This window comes from Sorex araneus, chromosome 4 (assembly GCF_027595985.1).
Source record: "Sorex araneus isolate mSorAra2 chromosome 4, mSorAra2.pri, whole genome shotgun sequence".
NCBI classification, from domain to species: Eukaryota; Metazoa; Chordata; class Mammalia; order Eulipotyphla; family Soricidae; genus Sorex; species Sorex araneus.
The window spans coordinates 90091728-90106035 of record NC_073305.1 but is presented as its reverse complement, the minus strand read 5'-3'; the positions used below and the strand labels follow the sequence as shown (position 1 = coordinate 90106035).

General features: G+C 40.4%; 1 protein-coding gene across 3 annotated transcripts in view; it reads right to left on the bottom strand.

Annotated features, from left to right (window-relative positions):
- PRIM2 (DNA primase subunit 2) overlaps window positions 1-14308 on the bottom strand; it is a 320487-nt gene that overhangs the window by 45360 nt on the left and 260819 nt on the right. For all 3 annotated transcript variants that reach the window (XM_055136087.1, XM_004605876.2, XM_055136086.1), the window contains exons 11-12: window positions 12414-12540; window positions 6824-6906 (exon numbers count right to left, since the gene is read on the bottom strand). In XM_055136087.1, coding sequence (XP_054992062.1) covers window positions 6824-6906; window positions 12414-12540 — 210 coding nt within the window. The remainder of the gene's footprint in view (window positions 1-6823; window positions 6907-12413; window positions 12541-14308) is intronic.

The window sequence follows — 14308 nt, the reverse complement described above, 5'->3', positions numbered from 1 at the left end:
TCTCTCTCTCTCTCCTCTCTCTCTCTCTCTCTCTCTCTCTCTCTCTCTCTCTCTCTCTCCCCCCAGCCTCAAACATCCAAGGAAAGTACTCTAACACTGGCTATGTCCTATGTCACTGGCCCAATTGTAGTCTTCTTTAGCTAGATGTTAAAACCATAGTTTTCAGTGGTTTTGTAACACTATCAAGTCTAGTAAAAAAAAAAAAAAGATGAAATATTACCTTACCTTCCTTATAAATAAGCTTAATGAAAAAAATATAGTGGATGACAGTAAACTCACACTGTCTCTATTTTGACCACCAAAATTTTGATTATTAAAATCTAAGCATTTTCAATAGTTTGAAAGTTTCTTTTTTCAAGTAGTTTTTTCCTGAAATAAAAGTATTTACCTTATATGCATTTTCTTAATTTTCATTCATATTTTAATGTGCAACTAGTTTTTTTTTTTTAAGATCTAATTTTCAAGTTGACCGGATTCTGCACCAAGCTGTTTTCATTCGGGGCAGCCCAGAGGGGGGTGGGTGAGAACCCTCCCCGCCCCAAGGGACCCAGTCCCAGCAGCTGACCTCCACTACCCAACCACCACGCTCCAGGCCACTTTCTGGACACATTATAAGATACTTCCTACCCATTTTCCATAATTACCATACGATATTATATTTGATGGAGTTCAGATAATAGGCAACAAGTCATAGAGAGTAATATATATGTATGTGTACACACACACACACACACACACACCCTCTTTCGGAGAGCCTGGCAATCTACAGAGAGTATCCCGCCCACACAGGCACTGCCTGGCTAGTTACCCGTGGCGTATTCGATATGCCAAAAACAGTAACGATAGCTCCCTTTCCCCTGACCCTGAACAAGTTTCCAATCATTGGGAAAGACCAGTAAGGAGAGAATGCTAAAATCTCAAGACTGAGTGTAATAGAGACGTTACTAGTACCTGCTCGAGTAAATTGATGAACAATTGGATGACAGTGATACAGTGAATTTTCAAGTTATGCCAACCTGCAGCTAAACTTTTATCAAAATGTTTTACATTAATTTTTCATTCATCAATTCTCTTTAGAATACAATCCACCAGCTGCTTCACTCTACTGAGACCTATTCAATAAAGACATCAAATGAAAGAAAAAATTTACTTACAGTTTGCCCACATTGCTATACCTCTATGTTTATCTCAGGTAGAGTTACAATACAGGTTCAAAGGATGATGCAAAAATCAGTAACTAGATTCAACTAAGAATCTACTGACAGATCAAAGGTAAATGAAGGAATATGATGGAGTCAAAAGCAGAGTGTACATACACAGTCACTACTATTTAATATTAATGGTAATTTCAATAGATGTGGTAATAGTCTGCATTTTTAAATAAAGCAATTCTTTATGACTGCTAAAGAAACCCATCTAAATTTCCTATCATTTTTTTATAATTCCTAATATTTTCTACAACCAAAATACCGTTCTTGCATATTTTTCCATTAATGGTCAGACCTTATTTTACAAAGAAAGAGTACAGCTACTAAATATACTTTATTAGTCTCCTGTGCTCTGCCTCTAAACTTATTGTACTGCTTGAGGTGTATATGTTTATCCACAGAATTCTGTCTAAGTATATATCCTTTTTTCCAACAAATTTTCCACTATGTCCCTGTATCCTACTTGCTCTCTCTGTATCCTACTAAAGATGCTTTCAGATCAATCCCATACCTAAGGAATGATCACTAACTTTCCAACAGTTGGAGTACCTAACTAAAAGCAAGTCAATGAATTAAAATGAGACAGAAATTTTTCCTTTCAGGAAACTCACAGAAGTGTCAGGAGAAAGGAAACCAATAATCATGTCCCAAAGTGGGCAACCTATCTTTTTAAACTATGGATCATGTACCCATACAGGGTTGCATAACTGAATATGGGGAAGAGGAGGTATGCAAAAAATTATCTTAAAACAAATCTGTGATATATTATCATTTAATGTCTTATTTGTATCACTGTCACTGTATTACTGTCATCCCGTTGTTCAACGATTTATTCGAGCGGGTGCCAGTAACATCTCCATTCATCCCAGCCCTGAGATTTCAGCAGCCTCTCCTTACTCATTTTTCCCAACAAATGGAGGTTCTTTTCAGGGTCAGGGGATGAGACCTGTTATTGTTACTGTATTTGGCATAACGAACACACCACGGGGAGCTTGCCAGGCTCTTCCTTGTAGGCAGGATACTTTCGGTAGCTTGCTGGGCTCACCGAGAGGCGCATGCGCGCACACACACACGCGCGCGCACACACACACACACACACACACACACATTTCCCTTTATGGTGATTTGTAGCATGGCTACTCATGAGTGAGACTTGGCCTGAGCATGTGGGAGCAAAAATTAAGTTCTTCAAAATTTGAATCAGTGGTCAAGAAGAATTGTATAGTGGGTACAGGAGAAAGTCTCTTTTTCAGACATGTTGAGCTATTGTTCAGCTATGATTTTTTGTTTGTTATAGTAAAATATGACATTTAGTTTAGAAGTTTACTTTTTACTTAGTGGAGTTATTTGATAGCTGTATACATAATTTCTTATAACCCCTTCACAAAGGATGCCTGTCAGTCACGGAGTAAAATAGGAACAGTGGCTTAGGGTCCACAAGAGTGACTTGGTTAAAGAACAATACTTGATTCCTTTGTGTAATCACTTTTTCGCTCTTCTGTATCAACACTATGCTACATAAATTTACTGGGTGCCAGGACATGGGCCCAGTGAGTCAAGCTAATTTTGTGGGTGTTTATGAAAAAGACAGGTAAGGCAGGATGTGTTTTTTCCTAATCAAAATCCTGTGATTCCACTGAGGCTGCAGCTCTTGCCTAGCAGGACAGCCCGCCAGCTGGTGTGAACACACTCCTCCAAACTTTATTTGATGTCTCCATGTCTCCTTTGATCATGACCCCAAAAACATGTGGGATTTGATGGTGGAGCCAAGCACACAGGTCCCCAAGACAGCTGCAGAGATTCTTCAAAGAACCACTTTGCAATGGTTTGTTCAAACCTTTGCCCAGTTGCCCAGGGTGTCAGCTGAACTGATGCCCCCAAATCTCTTAGATTTGGCTCTCAGGAGTCCTCTGTTCCTCACTGGGGAGTCACTGATGATCTTCTCTCTGGGCCTGTAAGTCCCTGTCCAGGACTGTGTGGAAGGCTGGATACAGCACTACTGCCCTGAGCAGGCCCGGACATGTCGAGATGGACCACGGGGGCCATTTAAAACATCTCAGCACAAGTGCATTACTCTCAGGATCAGTGAGATTTTTGTTCTTTTTGTTTTCTTATTTGTATTTTTGGGGGGAGGGGGCACACCAAGCAGTGCTCGGGGATGAGTCCTCGTGGGGCACCGGGGATCATACAGGGTTTTGGGGATGAGCCCAGGTTTCCAGGTCATACAAAGCAAGTGCCCTTCCCACTGCGCTATCACTAGGATCCAAAGACCAGTTCTTTGATACAATTAACACTTGTACTAAATAGAAGGCAAACTCACAGTATTCCATTAGTATAAAAAAAATAGAATTTTTTTTTGGTTTCAAATGGACTAATTTTAGTTCCCAGTGAGACTAAAGTCCTCCACTCCCAGCATTAGGCTCTGAATTTCCTCCTGAGCTGTCGAGAGACCAGGTCTATTTGTATACCCACATTATATATCTGGGGTCAGATAAAAACTACTTGAGTCAAAAGGAGTCACAAGCAGAAAAAAATTAAGAAACTCTAGTGGGCAATTCTGTCCTCCGGAGGCACTGAAACCATGATAGGAAAGGAAGGCAATAGGAGCAGTGAGTACCCTTGGGGTGACTGAGAGATTTTGCTTCTGAAAATGGGGAGGATGGCCAAATAATTTTGGAGACTCTCTGTTTTATTTCTTTATTTCTTTCTTTCTTTCTTTATTTATTTATTTATTTATTTACTTTGCTTTTTGGGTCACACTCAGCAATGCACAAGGGTTACTTCTGGCTCATGCACTCAGAAATTACTCCTGGCAGTGCTCAGGGGACCATATGGGATGCTGGGAATCGAACCTGGGTCAGCCACGTGCAAAGCAAATGCCCTACCCGCTGTGCTATCACTCCAGCCCCGAGAATCTCTGTTTTAGTGTAATAGGTAAAAATAAAGGCACACGCAAAGAAGATTTAAAGAAAGGGAATTTAATTTTTCTTGCTTAAAGAGGCAGTATCTTTAAATCTTTCTCAAGCCCATCTTCTCTGCTAGGCTCATCTATTCCTACAAACATGCATTAGAGATCTCTACCTTAAAAACAGAAACAAACCATCCCCTGCTGCTTGAGGCAACACCATTCTGTCATCCCCTTCATGAGGACATTTATATTCACCATCTGCAAATTCAATCTTCAGTCCTTTATTCATTCACCTGTCAAATGTGATCTTACTTTAGGTTTCTACCACTATCTGAACTTCATTCAACAAATCGAACTTGAACAACCCATTCAATATACAGCCAGTCACTTCTCCTCAGCCATTTGACAAAATCTGATACAAGGAACTCTATAAAATTCTCAAAAATCTTCCTTGAATTTTGTGATACTTAACTTCCTTAATATACTTCTTTCCGACAAAGGCACCACTAGTCAAAAATTCATTCCAAACATTTGGAGATGCTAAGTTTTGAGTCCCTGTCTCATACCCCCATAGGAAACTTATGATCACCCACATTAAAGTGGGGGATTGGATATGGAGAGGGGAGATGGAAAGGGAGAATTCAGACAAGTCTACTCCAATTTCTGGTTTTTCCACTGACTTATTAGCCACACACAGGGGCAAGTCATATTCCACTTCTCCATAAAAAGAAAGGCTTTGTAATATTCCTTTTTCATTAAATATTCAAGAACATATTATTTGTAGTTCATCTGCTCTAATGTGATATAAGCAAATTCACATTCTTTTACCTTATTTATTTATTTATTTATTTATTTATTTATTTATTTATTTATTTATTTATTGGCTTTTTGGGTCACACCTGGCAAGGCTCAGGGATTATTCCTGTCTCTGCACTCAGGAATCACTCCTGTCAGTGCTCGGGGGACATTATGGCATGCCAGGGGAATTGAACCTGGTCAGTCGCAAGCAAGGCAAATGTCCTACCCACTGTGCTATCACTCTGGCCCCAAATTCACATTCTTAATGTGATTAAAATGTCACACCTCTAAACCTAGTCTACCAAACTTCTTTTAAGTTGTCTGTTAAGGTTTATATTCTGGTGCCACTATTATGTAAATCATGAGATCCTATACAGCTCCCTCCTTTTATTCATGCAGTATCACATCCTAATTCCCATCCTCCCTTTAAAGTTAAATCTCTCCAGCAAGTGTTTCTTGGTTTCCTTGGAGGAATATATTTTCCCGTCTTCAAGGATCAAGATACTTTCTGTCTACCTCTCTGATAACACTAGGTTTACATTTCTCGCTAGACATTGGTCCTGTGGGAGCAGGAAATTATATTTGGTCTGTTTCCTCAAAAATCACCTTGAACAACACTACCTTGTCCATAATACTAAAAAGGTATGAAGTAAATTTGATTTAGACTGTAGGCATAGTAGAAGCAATAGTTTTCTAGAATATTTGTTTTCTTCAAGTAAAAATACTCAAAGATACACAATGATTTAGATGATCCAGCTCTAAAAATGTGGTTCTTAAAGTAAGAGAGCAGAAGTTCCTCTTGAGCCCCTCCCTGAAAGTTCAAGTTCAAAAGCAGAATACAGGGACTGGAGAGATAGGTTACACACCCTTTCATGTGCCTGACCTGACTTCAATCCCTAGCAGCCTATATGGTAGCCTGAGCACAGCTATGAATAATTTCCTGAATGCAGAGCCAGGAGTCATCCCTGAGCATTGCCAGGTATGACCCCAAAACTTAAATAAAACAAAAAACAAATAAAAAAAACGGAAAACAGATCAGAGGTTCTTCTTTGGCCTCTCACATCCCTTTTCAGAAACAAAAATTAAGAAGTGCCCTGCCCTCAAAAAGAAAAGACAAACCACAAGCATCTCCCAATTGCCCTTCAGGCTACTTCTGACCCTGCCCTGGACTCCTCTGGTGCTCTGAGTGAGGGAGGGAGTTGAGGGAGGATGGGGGGATTGGAGGAGAAGCGGGGGGTGGAGGGGTTGGGGGGTGGCCACTTCTGCCTACTTTGGGGAAACAGTGCATACAAAGAGAGTAATCTTTGCAACAGGACAATATTTTCAAAGACTCTTTACTAAAAAATAAATTCTTACATGTTTGCTTTACATTCAAGCATTTAAGATATTTTTTTCTAAGACAAAGCATTTTCAGAAATTATTGTACCTAATGAACTATCATTAGAAGTATAGATGTAACAGCAACAACCGATGCATATCCCAACATTCAGCCAGTCCACACTATATTATCTGCTACTCTAACCGACATGCAAGCACAGAAAGCAATTTGCTAAGATGAAATATAATGTTATTAATTTTCAGCTTCATTAATAAGCTTCAATACATTTTTCTAAAATTTATTTTGTAATGGCCTCAATTAAGATAGTAAAACAAATTGAGAGAGAAAAAGCGTTTCCTGCTTCCTTTATTACCCAGAAAAATGAGAGTGAGCTGAGCCAACTGAAGAACTAGAATTTCCAGGGAGTCTAAAGCAGAAAAGTCAAGACTTGTGCTTAGTTCGCCCGGAAGACAGGCTGTCTGGAGGAGGCCTGACAAGTAGTACACAGCATCACTGCGAGAACAGTAAATGAAACTGAGAGGCAGTGTCTGACGCCTCATTACGGAAGGTGCAGAGCAGAATCTGACCTACCTGGTTTATCCCTCCGGGAGAGATCTTGTATGACTGCAGCTTCTGCTTCAGCAGCTCTGGATCACTATGACGGAATGGGCACCCTGACAACAAAGAACAAGCCAGCACATCAACAAGGTTATTTACCCAGGACTTAGCATAATACCACACTCCAGAGGCTGTCTAAGCTCACCCTAATTGTCTAACAGCTTATTAATAAAAAAGTTAATTGCCCATGGGTGCAACTGCTTTCCTCTCTTTATCTAAATGACGACTTAGCTGTACGGTTATCAGGGTACTACAGGCTCAAGAGTTACATAAAACATAACAGCATTCTCAAGCTAAGGTCCCCATTCACTACCAAGAGGCAACACTTTTAATTATGCCACTTGCTAACCAAGTAGAGATAATCACAAGGTAGCTATAAAATAGTTTATCTGAAATCTTTATGCAATCTCACAGTTTCTCCTCATTTAAAAAATTACATGAAAAGCCTATAAGAAGGAAGATAGGGCTGAGAAGGCTAGGAAAGGAAAGAAAAAGAGTGGAAAGAGAGATAGTATAGAGAGTAGGGCACTTGCTTTGCATGCAGCCAATCCGGGTTGGATACTTGGCATCCCTTTTGGCCCCTGAGACCACCAGCAGTAATTCTTGAGCACTGCTGAGTTTGGCCCCCAAACAAAACAAACCAAACCGAAATAGTGCCCATCAAGGAGATAAACAGTGGAGAGGGATGGGAGTGGAGTTTAGGGAAGCTGGGACCAGCGGAGGGAAGTTGACTCTGGTGATGGGATTGGTGTTAGAAGGTTGTATGACTAAACATTGTAAACACAAAACTACAGGATAGAGATTTCTGGTTTCTAGTTCAGACATAGGAATTAAAAGGTGCTATTCCGTCTTTATAAACAAAAATTAAATTAAATTAAATAAACAAACCAAAAAATCGGCAACTCCTCTTATACTCATCCAAGAAGCGGGGTCACAGGAATATCCCAAACTAAAGAAAGAGGCTGACACTGAGAGTCATAACTGACCAGAGCAGAAATCTATTCAGGAGATGCACTGGGTAGGGCAAACCAACCTGTAATTGGCAATGGTTAGGTTGTCTACAGGGACAAGTCTGAGGTATAAACTCCAAGAATGTTCCATAAAAGGTTCCACACTTCATAAACTTAACCTCTAAAGTAACAATTTTTAAATATTCTGGAACTACTTGCTATTTTATTTATTGGGGTAAGGTTGGGGGGGTGGAAGGGGTCACAACCCATGGTTATCAGGTATTACTCCTTGTTCTGTGCTGAAGGGTTCATATGTTGTGCAGCATGCAAAACTGCTATGTGCAAAGCCAAGTGCTTTCATGTACTTGCTCCAATCTCTAGCTTCACTGTGTTCCTTTAATAAAGCCTGCCTTCAAGCAGAGCTATTCTATCAGAGTCCAGTCTACCTAGAGGTGGGGAAATACCCAATTTCTGTTGTCTCTTTTCATCCTGTTCCAACTACGAGAGGAAGAATTCAGTCATATGGAAGTTCATAGTTCAGGTCCACAGGCTCTCGAAAGAGAAAACCCTAATCACAGAACTATAGAGTACCCACCTATTCCCAAAACTTTACCCTCATTTTACTAACGGTTTATTTTCTGGAGCATTTTTACCTAGTGGGTCATGCCTACTTATTAAGAGAAAATTACCCAGATGAAAAGGCAGAAAATACATTTTTAAGAGACTGAACAAGGATCAGAACTAGAGTGGCATATAAAAAGTGATTCTGAGATGACCAAGCCAGAAATGTAAAATAATATGACTAATAGGTGCTAATGGACAAAGCAGGCATGCAGAGACAAAATTCTAATAAGTACAAAAAATGTTTGTGATCAAAACATTGTAACATAAAAGAAGTCCTTTGATGGGCTTTTGAGTAGACAGGGCTGAGGAAGAATCAGAGTTTGATATGTCAATGGAAACTTCCAAAACAGAAAAACAAAACAAAAAAACCAAAGCAAGAACAGAATATCAAAGAACTATGGGAGTAGGTACTTAAACTAGTTCAAATAGCTCAAACTTCGGAGCAAGGAATTTTATCAGAGTTAAAAATGGGCATAACACAAAAATAAAGGGACAAATTGTCCAAGAAGAGAGTAACAACCCTTAATGTACATGCACCTAGCAACAGAACGTGAAAATATATGATGAAAAACCAACATAATTACCAGGAGAAAGAGACGAATCCAGTATTATAGACAAAAATTTCAACAGTCCTCCAACAGAAGGAACCAATCCACAAGGCAAAAATCAGCAACAAAATATTTGAACAGCAGCATCAATCAAGTGGATATAATTGATAGGTATAAATTCCTCCAGAAGATTACACACTCCAACAATCTGCTCACATGCAACAACTTGGATCACCAATAAAGGGGGAGGGATTGTGCAGGTATGGGAACAGTGAATATATGGCAACTCTGCACTTTCAAAATTAAGCTGCAATTTAATTTGCTATGAACCTAAAGTAATCCCATAAAAATATATATAGCTAATAAATATTATATGAATATTATTTCACTGTATGTTTGGGTAATTTTTTAATTAATAGTTTAAAATAAAAACAATCACAATTTAAAAGCAACAAAATGGAAGCTCTAAGACACAATTTAACATATATGAATAAGAAACAGAAATAGGGGCTGGATAGGACAGTAGGTGGGACACCTCCCTTGCATAAGGCCGCCTTTTTTTATTCTCCTACACCACATATGATGTCTGAGGGTAGAGTCAGGAGTAAGCCCTGATAGCTTCTGTGTGTGACCCAAAAAACTAAAAAACAAACAAGCGGGGCTGGAGCAATAGCACAACGGGTAGGGCATTTGCCTTGCACACGGCCGACCCGGGTTCGAATCCCAGCATCCCATCTGGTCCCCTGAGAATGGCCAGGGGTAATTCCTGAGTGCAGAGCCAGGAGTAACCCCTGTGCATTACCGGGTGTGACCCAAAAAACAAAAAATAAATAAATAAAAATAAATAAAATTTTTTTTAAAAAACCAAACAAGCAAAAAAAAAAGAAAGAAAAATACTGCATTATTATCCCAGTGAATAAAAACCAACTAAATGGGGCTGGAGAGAGCTCAATGGGCTGGAGTGCATGGTTTGCTTGCTGAGGTTCAATCCCAGCACCACATGGTCTCCCAAGTACCATCAGGAGAGACCCCAGAGCAACAAGCTAGAGTTTGAGGACCACTAGGTGTGAATTCAAACCAAAACAAAACAAACAAAAGTACTTCACAAATGATGAATTCTGGGACATGAAACTTGACAGGAAAATTCTCTGTGAGCATAACTAGGTCAATCTCAATGAAACTGAAGGGCAGATCTCACCACAATGTTCAGAACTGCCTTCCCCAAATATCACAGTGGCATGCAAATTACTTCAAGCTAAGGTCAACCATCAGCCATGGTCACAAAACACTTATGTCACTACTTTAACTCCTGAAAATTAGGGAGATTTTACCCAGAACTGGGAATTTTTTTTTATCAGAAAAAAACTTCCCATTACAAAAATCTCTATGGGATGGCAAACATCTTATTACCGAGCAACTGGACTTCAAACTTCCTTCTCCTCTTTATAGGGAGGGAAGCCCTCTCATCTCTACAGGAAGCTCCAGGGCCCTAAATCACTCTTGGCTGGGATAGATCCCCTCAGTTTTCAGACCCCCAACTCTCATGTAAGAATCTACATCCATGAAGATGAGCCGTATATGTGCAAAAAAATAAAATTGTTCATGTTCAAATATGATAATTAGTTTCATGCCAGACCCAAAGGTTCTTCTCATGCTCCGTAAGAGAATACTCTCTCTGCGCCTACAGAAGTTAAATGCCTGGCAAGGTGGCTACAAAAAAATCTAAAGAATGAGTCAACAGAAGTTTTAGTCACTGATTTTCAAAGTTCAGAAGATCTACAATTATTCAGATAACCTGGAAACACAACCAATTCTGTATGTCTGAAGGATGAGCCTGAGAATCTGCATTTCTAAAAGCACCTTAAGTGAAGGACAAAGTTGAGAACTACTAACATGTGTTATGTGTACTGTACATAAGTGTTTGTGTGTGTACACACATATATATACATAAGTACATATAAATGTATATATACATACATAGCGATATACATACATACATATGTATATATATATATACACATATATAAAATAAACCAGTTTTTATGTATATTTGAGTTCTCTCCTTGGCACTGCTCAGGCTACTCCCTGCACGGTGCTCAGGACCATTCCTAAAATTGCTTGGGAAGCCATACGCATATGTGCTGAGCTCTCTCCCTGACTGCCAGGGGTGATACCAAAAAAAAGAAGCCAACAAACCAAACAAGCAAAATAAAAAAACAAGTTTGCTTGGGGTTATTTTTGTAAACCATGTGCTCCAGACCTTCAGCTACCCGCTAAATCAGGGAGACAGATGAAGGCTGGAGCACATGATTTACATGCAGGGCGCCCGGGATCCATCCTCAGCCTCACATGGTCTCCAGAGCACCACCAGGAGCAACCACCCTACACACAGAGCCAGGTCTTGGCTGACTGGCCCTGAGCACTTCCAGATATGACCAACCTCTCCCCCGCCAAAATGAAGTTTCATTTAAGTTACTAAAACTATAAAATGTTTGGACACATGTTGAAGTAAACTTTGGTAATGCAGAAAATTTCACAATATGGGCTATTAAATCAAATGACATGAGAATGAAATGAGAATGTAATGAGAATGAAACACATGTTTTCCTCAGTAATCTTTTGAAAACTAACAAATCATGTCTAAATTCAGAGGGTAGCCCTTTTAAAAGGCATTGGAAAACCTGCCTGCCACTGTTTTTAAGATACTTGTAGAATATGGCAAAAGCAGACTCCGTACAGAGCAAGTGAGGAGTAGACTGAGAACTAAGGGAGCCAGGGAGAGAGCTCAAAGGGCTGGTGCAGATGCCTGATGTGATCCCAGGCTGGAATGCTGATATCTCCACCCGGCACCTTTAGAGCACCACCCAGTGGCCTTGGTGGCACCAAGCAATGCTGGCCCTCCTGGGCACTGTTGTGAGGATTCCCACCTCCCACCCTCACTGTCACTGTCATCCCGTGGATCATCGATTTGTTTGAGCGGGCACCAGTAACGTCTCTCATTAGAGACTTATTGTTACTGGAGGTCTGGAGCGATAGCACAGCAGTTGGGCTATCACGCGGCCGACCCGAGTTCGATTCCTCTGACCCTCTCGGAGAGCCCGGCAAGCTACCGAGAGTATCGAGCCCGCTCGGCAGAGCCTGGCAAGCTACCCGTGCGTATTGGATATGCCAAAAACCTCCCACCTCACCCCCTCTAAAATCAAAAACAGAACAAAACCACCTGGCCCAACACAAGCTGAATGCATTTCTTTTGCCTGACCTAGTTCAATAATAAGACAAATCACTAGAAGAGTAATGGAGTGCTAGCTTGACACTGATGATTGACATAAGCCACAAACTCATTCCTGTCAGTAATGCAGAAAGTCATTACGTTGCTCTGGGGTTGGTTACAGAGCTCTTGGGTTTTTGTACTTTGCAAACAGAGCCATTGGAAGCACTTACCATGATAATCCCCTTGGCCTGGTGGATTGGTTAGAATAATCTTCAGACAGCTGAAAGGTGTGTAGTCTGTCCTCTTGCCTTCCTTCCCGAAGCTATGGCGGATATTGTAAGCATAGCCTTTATCAAACTGGAGAACAAAGGAAAGAGTCAAAGTAAGACAAAACTGCTCCACGGCGCTGGCAACACCAGCTAGAAAAGTTCATGTGATTTTATTCTAAAACAAACTTCTCAAGAGTAGATGAACATTCACGTCATAGACATTATTTACAATCCTGACAATTTTTTTTTTCCAGGATAAGAATTTGGCCAGGCATATAGTTAGTTCAGCAGTAGAGCATTTGCTTTGAGAGTATGAGGTCCTGGGTTCAATCCTGAACACCATCAAAATAAAACAATAAAGAAAAGCAATGGAAAATTTTCTCAGGTAAAAGACAGCTAAGATTTATGCGAACAGGTTTGCAGATGAGAATACTTTCCCAAGAATAACTGAGCTGTCCATTTTTGGATGGCTCCACAGATTAAAGTCGAGGTTAATCAAGAGAGCCTCTTCTCTACCCCACTAATCCTACTTCTCCCAACCACATCACACCCATTCTACTTCGAACATGTCTCTGAACAAATTAAGCCCTTCTATACTATTTCTGCCTATAAAACTTGGTCTGAGGGTCTGTTTCCAGTCCAATACCATGCTGTTTTAATTACTACTGATTTGTAACTGCTATTGTGGGTGTGTTCCTTGAGAATGGGTTTTTGAATTTTTATTCAGGGCAACCAAAATGCACCAACTTCCAGGGATCTTCAAGAACTAAAATCCATAACTTTTTCTTTAGTGAAGGGAGGAGGGGTGGGGGAGAGTGGTTTGGGTCACAACTGGCAGTACTCACGACTTACTTCTGGCCCTGTGCTCAGGGATCACTCCTAGCAGTGCTCAGAGGACTGGATGTGGTGCTGGGAATCTAATCAAGTTAACCACATGCAAGGCAAGTGCCTTACCTACTGTACCATCACTCTGGCCCCTAAAATCCAGAGCTTTCTTAAAGAATTATCTCAGACAATACTTACTGCCTCCTCTGGGATACCATATGTTCTAAGTCCCTGGGATTTTTGCTGAGGAGAACAGAACTAGGAAACATACCGAACAAGATGTCCCTATAACCAAGGCAAAAGCAATCAAGTTACAGAGACCTCTAGGGTGCAAGGAGAGAGAAAAGGAACAGCAAAGGCACCAAAGTGTACCTGGACACTTTCCCTCTTTCCCTCGTACCTGGATCTTTACTGCCTGTCAATGAGCCCAGGGCTTCATTAGGGTGACTATACTTAAGGACCCCGTGCATGGAAGATGAAATCCAAACGCGGCTACTCTGAAGTGTTGTTATCTAATGAGTTTATTTCCACAAACACCTTTAACGTAACTCCTGGCTAATTAAAAAAATTAGCAATAGGGTTTTCTATGTCTGTTAACACATTTAGGTCTATGAATATGTTGTTTTCTCTCTCTCTGGGGCTATTAGTTAAATTAAGTTTGAAATAACAATTTAACTGGAATAATTATGTATCCTAAAACTAAGGAATATATATATATATATATATATATATATATATCTCCAAATATTTTCAAGTGCATAAGATTTGAAATTTCTAAGAGTCAATAATCTCATTACGGGCTACAGAGATAGTATGAGGGTTAAGGTACTTGCTGTGCATACAGCTGACCCCAGTTTAATCCCCAGCACCTTATGTAGGTCCCCTGTGCACCACTAGGAGTTATCCATCCCATCTGCTCATCGATTTGCTCGAGTGGGCACCAGTAACATCTCCATCGTGAGACTTGTTGTTACTGTTTTTGGCATATCAAATACACCACGGGTAGCTTGCTGGGCTCTCTGAGAAGGGCG